Source organism: Brassica napus, chromosome C3 (assembly GCF_020379485.1).
Source record: "Brassica napus cultivar Da-Ae chromosome C3, Da-Ae, whole genome shotgun sequence".
Classification (NCBI taxonomy): domain Eukaryota; kingdom Viridiplantae; phylum Streptophyta; class Magnoliopsida; order Brassicales; family Brassicaceae; genus Brassica; species Brassica napus.
The window spans coordinates 14,911,573-14,930,824 of record NC_063446.1 but is presented as its reverse complement, the minus strand read 5'-3'; the positions used below and the strand labels follow the sequence as shown (position 1 = coordinate 14,930,824).

General features: G+C 32.5%; 1 protein-coding gene and 1 pseudogene across 1 annotated transcript; one reads left to right on the top strand and one right to left on the bottom strand.

Annotated features, from left to right (window-relative positions):
* The first annotated feature begins 3,584 nt into the window (after positions 1–3,584).
* LOC111204439 (endochitinase CHI-like) lies at positions 3,585–4,968 on the top strand. Its single transcript, XM_022699158.2, has 2 exons — positions 3,585–4,073; positions 4,389–4,968. Exons 1-2 carry the CDS (start codon positions 3,635–3,637, stop codon positions 4,796–4,798), a joined length of 849 nt encoding a protein of 282 aa, XP_022554879.1. The 5' UTR covers positions 3,585–3,634; the 3' UTR covers positions 4,799–4,968.
* Positions 4,969–15,676: 10,708 nt separating this feature from the next.
* On the bottom strand, positions 15,677–19,107 carry LOC125584326 (annotated as a pseudogene).
* Positions 19,108–19,252: the final 145 nt, after the last annotated feature.

The following is a 19,252-nucleotide window of genomic DNA, read 5'->3' as shown; positions in this document are numbered from 1 at the left end:
AAGCTTCAATTGAAACTCTATATTTGAAGTTTCACTTCTCAAAATTTCAAATTTGAAGTTTCATATTTTTATTTATATTTTGGTCCCTACAATTACACATCACATTTATAATTCAAAAATACTTTTTTGTTTATTATTTTAATCCTTATAAAAATTATATCTCATAAATATTTTACACATAAAATTAAATAAAACTTTAAAAGAAGATTTAAAATATTTAAAACTAGATTTAGATAACAAAAATATACAAAACAAACTTAACAATAAAACTTAAAAAAAATTACATGAAGACATAACTATTACACAGATTTAAATATTACAACAGCACTAATAGTTAGGTAAGTTTGATCCGGAACCTTAAAAATTTTCAAATATTGTCCAATTTTTTTGTGTAATTGAAGATGGTTGTTGTTGTTGTTGTTGATGATGATGTCTTTTCGTACAATTCTTTCTTGTTCATATTGAATATATTCACGAGTATTAATATCATCGATAAAAATTAGTCTTTTAGCAATATTTTATGTTTCTATTTTTACTTTCTTGTTCTTATCTAATGAATTTACAAGTATTAATATCTCTCAGTTTCAACAATTTTTATCTCTATTCTACAAATTAAAAATGAGAAGAGCTATTTTTACTTCGAAATGCACTAGTAGATCATATATGCATTACGAAAATCACTTTATGGAATAAAATGGTATTTTTCTTGAAGTTTAATATTAATTAAGTTATTTTGTTTAAAATTTTATCTTTTATTAATTAATATTGTTGTAATATGTTTATATATGTGCTAGTTATTTACAAAAGTCTTATGAATTCAAATTAGTTATGACAAATATAAGGACCATATTATAAAATACAAATAGTTTTGAAGTTAAGTTTGAAGTTTTGCTCTTTGAGAATAACACATTTAAACTTCAAATATAGAGTTTTGGAAACACTTCAAAATAGAATTCATTTTTGGAAATGCTCTTGGTAGTGATTTGGGGATCATAACTCCGTAATTATTTTTATGTCATCTTTAGTATTTATTTTATTGATCTGGTTAAGATGTTTTAATTTCTTTCTCAAAAAAAAGAGATGTTTTAATTTCTAAATGAGTTTAAGTAGTTTTGTACCAATATTTATTTTATTGATCTGGTTAAGATGTTTTAATTTCTTTGTCATATATAACCCACACATACATTAACATATTTAAATATGGATTATATTAAACGACTATACTAATAAAAATCAGTAATCTGTAGAACTCAAGTGAAGCCATATTTTGAGAAAACATAAAAACTGAAAACCATATTTTAGTAGTTTTTCTAATTGACAAATATATTTCTTAATATAGAAGTGGACACAGATGGAATATCCGTCTTTCTGGAGGTATTCATGATCCGATATGTTTCATACAAATAATCAATTATCAGATTTAAACCATAGCTATGCGGATATTTGGTGTCATGGATATCCAGAATTTTTTTTAGATTTTTAATCAAATATCCGATTCGATATATACAATTAAAAAAATCCAAAATAATATAAAATAATATTATTTATTACAAAATAATAAAATATTTACTTTTAAAAAATTCTAATAACTAATATAATAAATTTCTTAAATAAAAATATTTTAAAAATATAATATATAATAGGAGAAAAATGGGTTTTTGCAAATATGACTCAAAACTTAAAGTCAAACCCAAAACTAACCAATGTTTTTTTTTTGGAACTTTGACTTGCCTCTTTCATCCTCAAAATTCAGATTATTCACGAAAATGCCATCACATTTTTTTTCTTTGTTTTTGAAAATGCATATTTTACTCTATCACCCTCATCTTCCTCAAGTATTCACAATATTGTCATTGCCATCAATACACCAACCACCATGAACAACCAATTTGAAGCTCTTAATGCACCTAAAAATCGATATACACTTTTTCTTTCTCAATTCTAATGAACTAAAAACAACATCTCTTTACTTTCTCTCCATATTCATCCAAAAAACCCAAGATTTTGATTCTAAAAAGTTTATGGTTCATAGAGCCATTGAAGCTTATGATTCTTGGTGGGTCACTTTTGTTTGAGATTCTGGGTGCTTGGAGAAGACTTTTGTGTGCTAAATAAGTTATCTCACTGGTTGAAACTATGAAATCAGTTTTTTCCCAGATCTGTTGGTATGGCTGTAGACGACTAAAATGGAAGTCTTCTGGTCAATGCAGAGGTTAGTTTTGCAATTGACTTTAAAATGTGTTTTTATAGACGACTTACATGGAAGTCGTCCATCTTTGTTTGTTAAAACAAAATTTGAGACGACTTACATGTAAGTCGTTTAGGGTAAACGGGTTAGTTTTGCATTTGCCCGGATTGTGTCAGAAATTTTGACTTTTCCTGGACGAATTACACGTAAGTCGTCTAGTAGAAAATTAAAAAATCAATATTTTGTTATATGTAAGTCGTCTCACGTTAGTTTTGCAGTTGAAAATAAAACAAAAAAATTTACTTTTTTCTAGACGAAGTTGTCCGTCCGACGACTTACATTGAAGTCGTCCATAATTTTATTCCGAGATAATGGTTAAACCTTGCTTATATTGGACGAATTCCATGTAAGTCGTCGGACGGACCCGGTCAAATGCAAAACTAACCTAAATGGACGACTTCCTAGAAGTCTACCAGACGACCTCCGTGGAAGTCGTTGGCGTCAATGTTTGATAAACTGTTTATAATTACATGATTTTAATTTTCGCTTATCAAAATATTTTTTACAAAATTTATAAATTATTTTTAAGATCAACTATACCAGACGACTTCTGTGGACGTCGTCCAGAAGACTTAACAGAATCTCAGAAGACTCAGAAGACTTAGCGAGACTATATTCGTAAAAATGAGTTTTGTTTTTTTGTTTGGTCACAAGGGTCTGACTGTAATTTCACAAGGCTTTTGGGTTACTTTTGCATTTGATTCAAGTTTGGGTATACTTTTGCAATCAAAATCAAGTTTTAAGTCATATTTGGTAAATCCATTTATAAAAGTTGTACATAATTTTTTTTAAATATATGTATATATATATATATATGTGCATATAAGATCAGATTTGATCATTGTTTCTAAAAATATTAGTATTTGTGATTTGATTTGTTTTTTTACGGATATTGATAATAGTTACGGATATATGTTCGAATCAAAACGAATAACGAATCGAATCAAAATTTATAGATAATTTATCGACTCATAATTTTTATTTTGCTTTATGTTTAAATTTCTTCCCCACCATGTTATTACAGATGTTTTTTATTTACAAATTTTACTTTCAAAAATCTATAGGCAAAACAAAGGAAGAATACTCTTATCAACAGTTCATAAACAAATTATTGAATTTTATTACTTTTAAATGAACGTTTTGATGTTTGTGTGGAAATTTCCTTACGTAACGAAATGGTCTATAAACCAAAAAGTCTTACATGAGTTGACCTTGACTTGGAAAGCAAGAAACAGTTGTCTCTCACAACGTCTACTTCACGGATCCGACAATGGTCGTTACTCTCCCTCATCGTCCCAACCAGCTTGATGTGCCATTGTCCACTATAAAACACCAACCTAATATACATCTCTAAGTCCCAAACACATACAAACAACATCAAAAACAATGGCGAATAACGCCAAATCCACAACAAAAAAACACCCATTAGTCCTTCTCACAACTCTCTCTGTCTTGATCCTAACCGTTTCCAAACCAGTGACCTCCCAGAACTGCGGGTGTGCCTCTGACTTCTGCTGCAGCAAATGGGGTTACTGTGGTCAGACAGAGGACTACTGTGGCGACGGCTGTCGTGAAGGCCCTTGCCAAGGCGGTGGTGGCGGTGGCGGTGGCGGTGGAGGCGGAGACGCCGTTTCGCTTGAAGAAACGGTGACACCAGAATTCTTTAACTCTATAATAAGCCAAGCAAGAGATGGTTGTGCAGGTAAAGGGTTTTACTCTCACAACGCCTTCATTGCCGCAGCCAACTCCTATCCGAGCTTCGGTTCTTCCATCTCCAAACGCGAGATCGCTGCGTTCTTTGCTCACGTCACTCATGAAACAGAATGTAAGTAAATCTCTTAGGGTTTTAGACATTCAGTTATTTTGGTTTGGATCAGTTATTTCATTTGCAAAACAATTAATTTTTGATTTTTGGATCTAAATATAAAAAAATTATGTAAAATTAATAAAACTCTATTAAGGTAATTATAATAGCTTTAGTTTATCTTGATTTAATTGGTTTACATATATAACTTTGGTTCGATCTAGTTTATTTATTTTTAGTTTAGCTTGTATGCCACTAACTAATAGAATTTAAGTTCAAAAAAAAAAAAACTAATAGAATTCGTTTTTGTAACCATTTGGTTATACCTCGTTGCAGTCATGTGCTACATTGAGGAAATAGATGGACCAGCCAAGGCTGAAGACTATTGCGACAAAGAGAACACAGACTTCCCATGTGCACCAGGAAAGGGCTACTATGGTCGTGGTCCGATCCAGCTCTCCTGGAACTACAACTACGGTCAATGTGGCAGAGACCTAAACGAGAACATATTGGCTTCCCCAGAGAAAGTGGCTCAAGACCCAGCTCTTGCTTTCAAAACCGCTTTCTGGTTCTGGACCACTAATGTTAAGGGGAAATTTAACCAGGGCTTTGGAGCGACCATTAGAGCTATAAATGGTATGGAGTGTAGCGGAAGAAATCCTGCAACGGTCGAGAAAAGGATTGGATATTTCCGTGACTACTGTGGTAAGCTTGGAGTTGAACCTGGAGATAACCTCTCTTGTTAAGCTTTGTCTCACGAAAGAAACAATGTTCGAAATATAATAAAAGTGATAAAATAAGAGAAACGTTATCATATGATACTATTGTTGTATTAGTAATGTAATGAAACGATGGATGATTTTAACTAAATGCGTCGATTTTTGGCGCAAAATGTAATACATACTATATTATTCCTTGTTTTAGTTATAAAATTTTAACTAGATCTCGAACCGCGCAACCGCGCGGATTTTTGTTTCCATTTATTTTTATATAAACATTTTGTTTTCAATTCTAAATTGATATATATTATAATATATATGTGTCTATCAATTTTTAAAACATAATAAGTTTACGGTATATTTTTTCATTGAATAGATTGTTTCAAACTTTCACATGTATTTGTATCTTTTTCTATATATATATATTTTCGGATTATTATTTCATTATTAAAATCGTAACTATATATATAAAGATTAGTAAAATATTTTTTATTATCATATTCAAAAATATTGTAACATTTCATAAATTTAGAAAGTTTTTAAAAAATTAAACTTTCCGCTTCATAGATTTATATTATCGAGTAAATAATTAAACATTTAGTTTTTGTTTAATTTTTAAAACAAACTATATAGTTTAAAATTTGTTTTCATTAGTTTAAGGTAGTAAAGATTAATCATAGGTAGATAATATGATTTTGTTATTTAAAAAAAAAAATCTTTATAATTTTAAAAGTTAACATAGACAAATATTTAAATAATTAACATATGTAGGTATAGTATTACAATATTAAATTATATCTATAAATTTGTACTATCTATAAATCCAATGAATCATCTATTGTTTAAATCCAATTATTGATAGCCCAATAAAAATTAATGGTAGACCCAAAATTTAAATGATAAGATTAGAGATTAAATGTAACATGACTTTCTAGGAATATGTCCATTAGATCCATTTTTAAAAAAATCACACATGAATCAAAGTTGTGACGTTCGTGCGGATATTTTTTTCATTTTATAAATTAATTTTATATTGTTAGAAATGTTTTAAATTTATAATTTCTATTTTATTATTATATATTGTGTAACTTTATAATATTATTGTTTATATTTTTTATTCGGTATTATTAATATATAGTGACTTATTTAATACCTTTTACTTTGTTATTAATTTTTATTTCTTACAAATATATTTTCTAGTTAGGTACAATAAAATAACAATTTGAAATAATTAAATAGATAACCTTCTTCAAAATATGTTTTCTCTTTAATATATACATTTTTGATATAATACATTCTTAAAATTTATTTATTTATATTATAGAAAAAGATATGTTTAAGATAATTTATATTTACATGTTGTGTTTAAAAAAATATAGTTTAACATATAATATTTTAGTATTTTACGGGATTTATAAGTAGAAACACTGTTTAAATATTATAACCCTATTATTTTAGTAAATTTTATATATAGTAGCATCTATCGTATTATTTTAGTAAATTTTATTGATATAAGATTTTTTGTATTGTATGATATTAAGTTTTCATTTTATTTTTAATTAATATTTCAAAATATTATATTGCTTTAATTTTTACAACATATATAGTTTGGTTTCGTAGTGCATTTAAAATTTTTTCCTATTTATTATCTACGATTTTATATTTTGTAAAATTTAAAATATTATTATTTTGAGGTTGAATATTTATTTTCAAAATTTTATATTTTGTCCAGAAAACTTTGAAAAGTTACACTACTATTTTTGAGTTTGGAAGATGGCTTGAATTTTGAATTTTTTTTGTTACTACATTAGTACATTATTTTATAAAAATATTTGAATTTTTGGTAATATTTTCTAAATATTTTTCAACAGATTTTGTTATAATTAAAAAATATAATTAAAAATTGATTTGTCATTAATATTTTTGATAAATTACTAAAATTTCATATTTTCCTAATAATATATTTTTTAAATAGTATATGAACTAATGGTTATTATAAACTATTATAAATTGTATATAAACATTTTAAACAACATATTTTTGAGAATTTCAAAAAAAGAAAGATAATATGCAGTTGTAGATATAAAAGTTTAACCTACGTTTATAAATTTATTTTATATAAAAATATTATATAGTTTACAAATTTAACTCATTTTAATGATGAGTGGTAATTTATTTAGAAGCAAAGTGGGTCAAGGCAGCAGAGAGAAGTAATATCAGAAGCAAAGTGGGTCAAGGCAGCAGAGAGAAGTAACACAAGAGGCGCTCAGCATCAAGGAAAACGCAGAGGTGATAGCGAGGGATCAAGCCACAGAACTTATAGAAGGGAGGAGGTACGATCTGGTGATCAGGAGACGCGTACTAGGCCCTCTTCTGGTCAAACAAGTGCTCAACGAAATCCCATTGGCACACGAGAGGAGTCTAGGGAGGAAGGAGAGTTTAAGGTGATCTGATGAGAGCTCGCTGAATCCACCTTCTCAGGAGTTCCAGTTGGAGTTAGCTAGGACTCAAGCAGAGGGAACAGAGGTAGTCTCGGATCCTACTGATGAGGGTATGGGGTTACAAATAGTAAATGGTCTGTTTGAGGAACAGGAAGGTCATGTAGAGGATGATGATATGGAGATGGATGCTCTTGAGGCTAACCTGTTGGAAAGCGGTTTCGATTTGGGGGCGGAAGAGGATTTTCAAACTCTTTCGGAGGAAGAGGATGAGAAAGCTTTGGCCAAGGGAGATGAGGTCCCTATACAAGAAAAGGGTCTAGTGGAGAGTGATACTAACAAGGGCGAAAGCAAGGGAGCAGGGGACGCACCGTCGAAGCAAGGGAATCGAAAGCGAATTTTCAAGCCTACTTCGAGCACTGTAGGAAGCACCAAGATGCGTATTGCTAATGCTCTGGTTAAGCATGCTGCTTCCAAGGGAGTTACGCGTTACGGAAACAATGGCAAGCCACCGGAGGCCAAGGGAACTTCAAACCCGAAAGAGCCAAATCAAAAATCCTAAGTTTTATGGATCAGGTTTTATTAGCATTTCATCTATGCAAGGAATGTGGGGTTTGCGGGAAATAAGTTTTAAAGTATTCACTGAGATTAATGAGCGTCTATGTTTTATTTGGTTTCAAGGGTCTGTGGTTTTATCTTTTTGAATTGTTGTTCTTGTTATCTTTTAAGTTCTGGAATAAAAATGGTATTTTCTTTTGTTGGTGGTGTGTGTATGGAGTCTGGCTTTGTTACTGTAGGTTCTAGTCTCTTCGTGAGAGAACTGAAGCATGCTACGGGTTATAGACCTAAGTATATAGAGGTTTATAGTTGGTTTGAAGGGATGTGGCTGGGTTATGGATACATGAGGAACAGGAGTGCTTTGCTTTGTATATATTATATTGTTGCTGATTCTTGGTATCATAGGGTCTTCTTCCTTAAGATGGCCTGCTCACGCACTGTCTACAGGTGGGGCACCCGGTGCCCATGGTTATTGATGCAGCAGTGGGTAAATTTGGTTTTTGGTTGGTGGAGTGGATCGTCGGTTTTGATTTTGAGGTTGGGTTTGTTCCTCAGATCATATTATAGCCTTTGGATCCTTAGCTTGAATACCAAAATGTTCATACAAATGTGTTACGGTCATATGCGGAGATATATATGGCCATATTTTAAAGAATTTTTTATTGAATCTCATGTGGAATATGCCATGAGGTATTGGTTAGATATTGAGGTATTGGTCAAAGGATAGATATTGAGGCGGTGGTCAAAGGAAAACAAGTTTTTCTTACTTTTGTTTATGGAGACCCGGTGCAAAAGTTACGAGAACAGGTCTGGGAGAGACTAACTCGGTATGGATTATCACGCTCTGAACTATGGTTTATTATTGGAGATCTAAACGAGATTACTGGAAATCATGAAAAGGATGGGGGATCCCTGAGAAGTGCCACCTCATTCATACCCTTTAACAATATGATAAGGAATAGTGGTCTACTAGAATTTCCGGCTCGCGGTAATAAATGGTCATGGCAAGCAAAGAGAGGTAAAGGAAAAGGAGCAATGACGATCAGGTGTCGATTAGATAGGGCCTTGGCAAATGAGGAGTGGCATACACTGTTCACATGTTCTTACACAGAATATTTGAGGATGGTGGGCTCTGATCATCGCCCTGTGATAGCTTTTTTGGAGGATAAGGTATTCAGGAAAAAAAGAGGTCAGTTCAGGTTTGATAAGAGATGGATTGGCCAAGAGGGGCTTATGGAATCAATTGTGGCAGGATGGACAGAAAATCATGAAGGACAGCTGGAGGATGTTGTTACAAAAATTAGTAATTGTCGTCATGAAATTTCATCATGGCGAAAGGATAATCAACCATATGGAAAGGATAAAATTAAAGATCTTCAACATGCACTTGAGGAGGTCCAGTCAGATAATAGTAGATCACAAGAGGACATCCTTGAAGTATCCAGAAAGTTACAAGAGGCGTATAAAGATGAAGAGGAATATTGGCATCAGAAAAGCCAAAATATGTGGCATTCATCTGGAGATCTTAATACCAAATTTTACCATGCTCTGACAAAGCAGCGTAGGGTCCGTAATAAAATAGTGGGACTCCATGATGAACAAGGAAAATGGGATTGAGAAGGTGGCGGTGGATTATTTTGATGGTCTTTTTAGTACTACAAACCCAACGGACTTTGATAATTTTCTGGATGAGATAGTGCCGTCTATTTCCCCCCAAATGAATCAGATACTATTGAGAACATCAACAGAGGAAGAGGTTCGTCAGGCCTTATTCATGATGCATCCAGAGAAAGCGCCAGGCCCGGATGGAATGACAACCCTGTTTTTTCAGCACTCCTGGCATATTATTAAGAAGGACTTGGTTGAGATGGTGAATAATTTCTTGGTTACAGGAAACTTGGATCCACGATTAAATATTACTAATATTTGCATGATTCCAAAAGTAGAGAGACCTACAAAGATGATGGAACTACGGCCGATAAGTCTATGCAATGTAGGTTACAAGATTATATCGAAAGTTCTGTGTCAACGACTTAAAATTTGCCTCCCCCGATTAATTTCAGAGACGCAATCGGCTTTTATGGCAGGAAGGTTAATATCGGATAATATTCTAATAGCTCAGGAAATATTTCATGGTCTGAGAACAAATAAGTCATGTCGAAATAAATTTATGGCCATTAAAACGGATATGAGCAAGGCGTATGATAGGATAGAGTGGCGTTTTATTGAGGCCCTTCTTAACAAAATGGGGTTTGATCCTCGCTGGATCAATTTAATGGTGGAATGTATCTCTTCGGTTCAATATAGGGTCCTCCTCAACGGCCAGCCGTGAGGCCTTATAATTCCCCAGCGAGGTCTACGTCAAGGGGATCCTTTGTCTCCGTATTTATTTATTATGTGTACTGAGGCTTTAATTGTGAATATAAAAAAAGCGGAGAGGGTAAAACAATTAACCGGTATGAAGGTAGCAAGAGCTTGTCCGGCAATATCGCATTTGTTATTTGCCGACGATAGCCTTTTCTTTTGCAAGGCAAACAGAGAAGAATGTCAAGCTATTCTCAGGATTTTAAAAGAGTACGAGGCTGTTTCCGGGCAACAAATAAATTTTCAGAAATCTTCAATTCAATTTGGTCATAAGATTGAAGAGTCCAGTCGACAAGAGTTGAGGGATATTTTGGGTATTCAGAATTTAGGAGGAATGGGATCTTATCTAGGGTTACCCGAAAGCCTTGGGGGATCTAAAGTCCAAGTGTTCGGATTTGTTCAAGAACGTTTAAATAAGAGGGTAAATGGATGGACTTTTAGATATTTTACTAAAGGTGGGAAGGAGGTGATTATTAAGTCGGTGGTTACGGCTCTGCCAAATCATGTCATGTCTGTTTATCGATTACCAAAAGCTACTGTTAAAAAATTAACGAGTGCAGTAGCTCAATTTTGGTGGAGTCCAGGAGGGAGCACAAAAGGCATGCATTGGAAATCATGGGATAAGTTATGCCTCCCCAAGGACAATGGTGGATTAGGTTTTAAGGATCTTATGGATTTTAACACGGCGATGCTTGGAAAGCAACTGTGGAGGCTGATTGAGAAACCAAACACTCTTTTCTCTAGAGTCTTTAAAGGACGGTACTATAGGAATGCTTCACCCCTTGAACCGATCCGATCTTACTCCCCGTCATATGGCTGGCGAAGTATGATCTCTGCTAGATCTCTGGTTTGTAAAGGACTAATTAAAAGGGTGGGAACAGGTTCATCTATTTCCGTATGGAATGATCCTTGGATCCCAGCCACTCGCCCGAGACCAGCAAACAAAAATCTTCACAACAGTTACCCGGATCTCACAGTGGATTCCCTCATTAATTTGGAATCCCGAACTTGGAATCTTGAGGAAATCAGGGCTTTGGTGGATCCTCATGATGCACAAATTATTGAAAGTATTCCATTAAGTAGACATCAGATGGATGATAGGAATGGATGACATTTCACTAATAATGGGAAATATTCGGTCAAATCAGGGTATCAGGTGGAACGGGTATATCCTGATAAGGAAAAACCACCATAATTTTATGGACCCACAGTGGATCCGTTAAAAGCTTTCTGCTGGGAAGTGCGGTGCCCACCGAAGTTGAAGCACTTTTTATGGCAACTCGTTTCAGGTTGTATAGCGGTAATGAAGAATCTGCGGGGGAGAGGAATACAAGGGGAAATTTGTTGTGCTCGATGCGGAGACCCGGAGGAATCAATTAATCATGTGTTTTTTGAATGTCCTCCAGCACGTCAAGTGTGGGCACTATATAAAATACCATCGAGTCCGAATTTTTTTCCAACTTGTTCGTTTTTTGGTAACATGGATCATCTCTTTTGGCGAGTTACTCCAAAGATGGATGGCCACCAATTTGCATGGATATTATGGTATATATGGAAAGGTCGGAACAATAAAGTGTTTAGTAATCTGGATATTGATCCAAGGGAAACACTTAGATTAGCAGAACTGGAATCGACACTTTGGGCTGAAGCACAGGTTAACACTGATCAACGAAGGGAGAGGCAAGTACAGGCCCGACCTACATTAGAAACTACAGGACGCTGGTGTTTTATAGATGGTTCGTGGAAAGAGAATGAACTATTTTCGGGACAAGGATGGTATAGTACCTTACCAGGTTTTGATGGTTTATTAGGAGCAAGGAATGTAAGAGCGTGTCTGTCACCTCTTCATTCGGAGGTGGAGGCATTGATTTGGGCAATGGAATGTATGAAGAATCTAAGACAGTTTCAGGTTACGTTTGCAACAGATTGTTCTCAATTGGTGAAGATGGTTTCGGAACCAGAAGAATGGCCAGCATTTGAAACCTATCTGGAAGATATCAAGCTTTTACGAAGAAGCTTCTTCAACTCAGACATCATCCATGTTCCCCGAACGGGGAACCAAAGGGCGGATAGCTTGGCACGTAGTGCTAGGAAACAACTGTCTTTCGTCGTTCATATGGATGTGGAGTTGCCGATTTGGTTTACAGAGTCAATATGAGTCTGTGAATGTCTTGCTGTCAAAAAAAAAAAAACTAATAATTTATTTAAATGAAACAATTTATAAAAACTAAAATTTATTAATTTAACTATTTAATATAATTTTGTCATATTTAATTCATATAGCACTTCTATTTTTATATAATACATAATATAATTATAGAATTTATAAAAAATATAGTAGATAATTTTAATTTTATTGTTTTATAATAAAATTTTAGTTAACATTGATTTATAATAATATTATATTACTAATTACAAAATTAATTAATATGTTATTTTATAAAAATATTTAAATTCTTAAGTAAGATTTTATTAGATTCTTTCTCAGCATATTGTTTTATAATTAAAAAAAATCAAATTTATAGTTGGTTTATTATTAATGTAAATAATCAAATATATCATATTAACTAATTTCTTAAGTGGTCCTACTATGACTTGTTAATGGTAGATAAAAATAGGATCCTAAATCAATAGATTAGTTTTGAAACTCTTAATATATATATATATATATATATATATATTTATTTATATTTTAAATGAAAGATATCAAAAGATATTACGATTAAAGTATTTCAAAGATTCTATATGTTATTAGTCTTATTAAAATATATTTAATAAAAAAATTTAAAGGTGGTCTAATTTAAAAAAAAAATCACATATGAAGAGAAGTTGTGACTTCTATTTTGATAGAATAGATAATTAGATTTTGTTGAGAAATAAATTAATTATATTTAATATATGTTTGTATTTTTCTGGTTATATATGTATGCTTGTATTTTTTTTATGTTAAACAACTATACAATGGGTATGCTTTACATATATCAAATGTACGTAGACGATCATGTTAGACGTTAGGATTTTGTTAAAATGGTTGGTTACATTTGTTTATTATGTCTATTTTATATTCGGTGGAATAAAAAGAATAATTAATATATTGTTAGGATTTGGTGCTGCAACTACATAAAAAATAATGTAAATAATTTTCTAGGAAAATATCCATTTAAAAATACCACACATGAAAGAAGTCATGACTTCTATTGTAATAGATAAGACTAGATTTCGGTCCGCGCAACCGCGCAGATTTTTGTTTTCATTTATTTTTATATAAACATTTTATTTTCAATTCTAAATTGATATATATTATAATATATATGTGTCTATCAATTTTTAAAACATAATCAGTTTACGGTATATTTTTTTCATTGAATAGATTGTTTCAAACTTTCACATCTATTTCTATCTTCTTCTATATATATATTTTCGGATTATTATTTCATTATTAAAATCGTAACTATATATATAAATATTAGTAAAATATTATTTTATTTTCATATTCAAAGATATTGTAACATTTCACAAATTTAGAAAGTTTTTAAAAAATTAAAATTTTCGCTTCATAGATTTATATTATCGAGTAAATAATTAAACATTTAGTTTTTGTTTAATTTTTAAAATAAACTATATAGTTTAAAATTTGTTTTCATTGGTTTAAGGTAGTAAAGATTAATCATTGTTAGATAATATGATTTTTGTTATTTGAAAAAAAAATCTTTATAATTTTAAAAGTTAACATCGACAAATATTTAAATAATTAACATATTGAGGTATAGTTTTTCAACATTAAATTATATATATTTAATTCATACTATCTATAAATCTAATGGATCTTCTATTGTTTAAATTCAATTATTGATAGCCCAATGAAAATTTCTGGTTGACCCAAAATTTAAATGATAAAATTAGAGATTAAATGTAGTATGACTTTATAGGAATAGGTCCATAAGGTCTATTTTTTTAAAAAAAATCGCACATGAATCATAGTTGTGACTTCTGTTTTAATATATAAGATATGATAACAATTTTAAGGAATACATATTTTACTTCTGTTGGCTTTTGGGAATCTGAGATTGATTCTTGTTATGAATCTAGATTCAACATCTAAAAATGGTCAAACCATCAAGAATCCAAATACATCAAGATGTATGGCTACAAGAGTCATTATAGCTTCAGAAACAAGTAACAAAAGCTGTAAAATCAATAATCTCACTAGCCGTCGAGACACAATACTGTTGCTACTCGGCGTGTCGGGATTGTCAATCTTTGAGTTCATGACATTGTGGACAGACTCTGCCTTATTGTACCAACCTTTGGAGCGTTCTCCTGCTTTTTTGAATGAAGGTTCCAATGATGACCACAGTGTCAGGGCTTCAGTATAAAGATATCAAAGTCGGTACCGGTTGGCTTTCAGGTAAGGAACTGAAAGATGGAAATATAGAGTTGAAATATATCCATCGGCCTTTGATGAGTTCGATGGATTTTATAAGACCTTCTGAAAAAAAGATTCTTTAAAGAAAGACGTCTGCAAAGTCTAGAGAGATACATTCATAGTTCAAGGAATCAAGGGTCGCGGACACGGAAATCACGGATGCAGAAACAGAGTTGGAAGCAGCTAGGTGTATTCTTCTTCTACCACTAAAGTCAACCGAAAATGATGATTCAACTGTTTCTGGTTCTTTTCATGATTCAGTTGTTTTTGTTATAACTTGTTGAATTGTATGATTTCGGTTATGGCGTGTAACGTTTTTAAAATTAAATAAATTAGAAGAAAAAGAACATACTGTTATCCTTGTTGCTGAGATATTGTTAAAACGTTTCAAATGTTGCAGGTTACTGCTAACTATGTGGCTATGGTTCCATCAGGGAGAATTGTCGCTTAGGTGATCTTTCTCAATCCTGGAATAATATTAGCTGAATGGATCTACTATAATCAACTGGCCACATTGACCCGATTGCAGTTCTCTGGGGAATGGTCTACCGTATCTGTCTCGCGTTGGGTAATCATTAAACTGCTTCTATCTACACTGGACAAAAGGTAATTTTGTGATACTGCTTAACAGGTAATCAAGGGATTTGATGAAGGAATCTTGAGCAACAAAAGCTGGTGGCAAACGCAGACTCTACATTCCAGGCCTGTAAGTTCTCATCCAGATACTAGTAGTTGAGGAAACTAGATATGTTTCTCCTCTTATATATATGTATCGTTGAAGCACAATACAGCAACACATGAAATCATTTGATATTTTGTGTTCTTATCGCAAACTGAAGCGAATTCATTTCAATATCACATATGAACATGTCGATGACTACAGAAACTACCCCCCTCCCCCCCAGCCAAACACATTCAATTATAACCAGGGGCCGACCTAGAGGTTAAGGGGGAATGGCATGTGCCCCACCCTAAATTATTTTTCTCCCATGATAACTAGTACTAAACTGTCTAATACTCATTTAAACTCAACATTAGTTACCATAACCTAGTTATGTGCCCCATACCAAAAACAATCTTGCGTCCGCCCCTGATTATAACAGAATCAGATTATGCTTATACGTAAATATTTAAGCTTTATTTCATGTAATGAGTCGCAAAATGAAGCGAACTCATGTTAATATCACACATGAACATGTCGACTACATACAAACACACACACCGAAACATTTTAAATTATACCAGAATGAGATTATGCTTATGTAAATGCATAACCTTTATTTTATATAATGAGTCGCAAACTGAAGTGAACTCATGTTTTTTTTTAATGTACTGTATTTGAATATACACTAGTAGATATTCTGTTGCTCATGTTAATATCGCACATGAACATGTCGACGACGACAGACACACTCACACAACCCAAACAGATTCCATTATAACAGACAACTGAAGCTTAGAACTGCAGCTAGAGCTTGTAGCTATCGCTTGCGTTCGTCGTGTTGCACATGTAACATACGCATCCAAGATTCTCGGTGATATGTCCAACACAGCGTCCTCCGCCAACGGCACGCTTGATCAAACGACAATAACAATCACATAATGGTGGTTGTTTAACACATAGTCTATCGACGTCACCGCGGGAGTCTATTGCACACCCAGGCTCCCCCACTTCTATCTCTGCCGCCGCTTCTGTTCATATACCATTTACGTCTCCATTTGATTGTTTCAAATATAATTTTACATACGTAAAAAAGGAATTTACGGTTTTAATACAATTTATTTTTCTTCGATTTCTCATAAATTATTTTAATTACAAAGTACGATACAATTTTTGTTCATAAGACAATATGTTAAAATTCAAAACTAAACGCAAAAAACAATAAATTCAGAAGTGGATTTAACTAATTGTCACTAACAAAGGAAAAACTTGTTTTTGAATAAGTAAGATCAGACCATGTTTTTTTTTTTTTGAAACTGAGATCAGACCATGTTAAATATAAGTAAAGAGGTTATGTGTTTCTAGGCCCTTTCATCCCCTAGTGCAAAGGTCAGACCATGTTAAATTTGGACTCTTATATTTTTATCAGGTAATCAGGTTTAATTTGCTTAGACGAACTCACTAGTGGTATATATGTTATTGGATTTTTTATCTTTTTTTTTCTTTTAAAGTTGATAACCTTGTAAAAATAATGAATACATTAAGAAAAGATAAAAGTTTTAATCACTATACCAACTCTTTGCCCTTCTTTGGTAAAGAAAAACTTTTTATTAGTAACAAGCACAACTAGTACAGCTATATATCCAATCTCAAAATCTTAGTAAAACATGGATTAAACTCACTGGAGATAACGAAGAAGAGGACAGCGATGATGAACACTGACTTTGTTGTCTTTCCCATTTTCTCTCTATTCAGATATGTCTCTCGCTCCAAGTTATGCTGTTTTGTCTAAGTGGCGTCTAAAGTACTTGTCGTGCTATTCATCTTTTAAAGACCTTCAAACCCACTAGGCTTTTCATTAACTTCCTTGCAACCACTCGTATAAATGAATCCGATAAGAAATATCATAGTGAGTGGTCTGTGTAGAGTAGATACAATACGGACCATCGTCTATAGGTCCCATAATGTATTAATTTTTCAGAAATATCAAACGTATATAAGGAGACCAAACATTTGACAGAACAAACCAAAAAACATCAATTCAATTTCAAACAACTCTTGAGTTTTTTACTGTTAACTTATGTTAAAGTATAATTACAGAAAACTAAGTCGTAGTTCTCTTTATTTATTTTATTTATTTCACTTAATGCTATTAATTAAGTTACTACTTGGATATTATTACACAAACCATGATACATACAAGATTCAAACACAAGGCGTCTGCGTCTACGGCCAAAGTATGTAACGATCGCTTAGAATTTGATTTAAGGCGTGTTGCTGCAGAAATCGCATAAGCATTTCATACCAGTGCCGGGCCTCTGAACGGCATTTTCCACCTTTCGCGCCGCCCTTGTTCTGACGGCATCTCCGATAACAGAACAACGGATATATCCGAGGCGCGCAGAAGCTGAAACCCACGTCGCCTCCGTATTCTTTAAGACATTTTCTATCCTGCGCTTCTGTCTCGTGCACTTCTGCTCATTTCATATAAAGATACTTAAGAAAATATACGTTACATATTGATATAGTATAACGAAATATTGCATGCGATCACCAAGAGGCACCATGAATCCAATGAATCAGTTTTTTTTTTTTTACAAAATGAGAAATTCAGAGTTAGTTAATTTACCAAAGATAACCAGACAGAGGATGAAAAATATGGCGAGGGAAGAAACTGACTTCGTTGTCATTGCCCTATCTCTCTCTACTCTCTCGCTTTACACTATTTCACTTTTTTTTCTCTGGACTTAAACGTACGTATAAATATGCTCATACTCTACACTTGTCGTGATGATATGCTATTTATTTATTTTGAGGTTGTAATGAAAAAATTGGCATGCTAAAACACGAGTCACGTTAGCTGCCATCATGAAAAAACAAAACAATAGCGTGGCTCGGAGGACTGAGTCAACTTGGGATTGACTCGGAGGGCAAGTGACCCATCAGATCATTATAGGGGACCGGAGAGAGGAAATATTTTGATTCTTGTGGCTGGCAACGGAGAGCAGCTGGCATTATGTGGGATAGACACATCAGATGCTGAGTCGCAAGCATGGTCGAACTCGCTTATTAGAGTATCTATCTCAAGGGGTATTTCAAAAATAAAAAGTTAAAAGGAAATAAAAAATAAAAATAAAAACAAATAGAAGAGAGAAAAGGAAAGTAATTTTTGGTATGAATGACTCGAAAAAACAAACCTAAGAACATGATTAACTAGGGTTTTTAGGGTGAAGTTATTAGCTTCGGTTAAGAACCGTTTTTTAGCTTTTAACTAAAAAAAACTAAGAACCGGTTCTTAAATAAGAGTTATAAGAGCCGGTTCTTAGCCGAAAAGTTTTTAAAAAATAAAATAAAAATAAAAAAGTGTCAAATCATGAGTTAAAACCTCAAATTAAGAGTCTGGTTTAATCATGCTCTAAGAGATTCATTTAAAAAATTTCATTTTTATCAATTAATATATTAAATATTAAAATTTATGGTAGATTTAAACGTGAATCAATCGAACGGCAGTCAGACACAGTAATATAGCTTCTTCTTTTTTTTCTAAACAGTACATATCTACATGCATGTGATTGTTAAATGAATGTTTTTGAAACACGTAGATATTTTCTTTGGTTCGGATTATTCTTTTGGCTTATGAAAAGTTGCGAATTATGAAAGTTAATAGTTACTGTTTTAGCCTCTAGCTATAACAATGCCAACCATATGATCAATCATCAAACCAAGTGAGCCTCAGCTATTTGGATTAAATGTCGCATATTTGTTATTATATATACAAATATTGATACTTGTAATGTCTCCTATAACAATTATTTTATAAATATAAAATTAAACGGAATATATTTCTTATTTTTTATATTATCTAACCATACTTACCACTATACCAGAGATAATATGAAGTTAATTACTAACAAAATCTCTGTTAATAAACTTACCACTATACCAGAGATAACTAAGAAGACAACAAAGATGGTAACGGGTTTTATTGCCTTTGCCATTTTCTCTGTGTCTCACTTTTGGTTTGTCTTTTCATA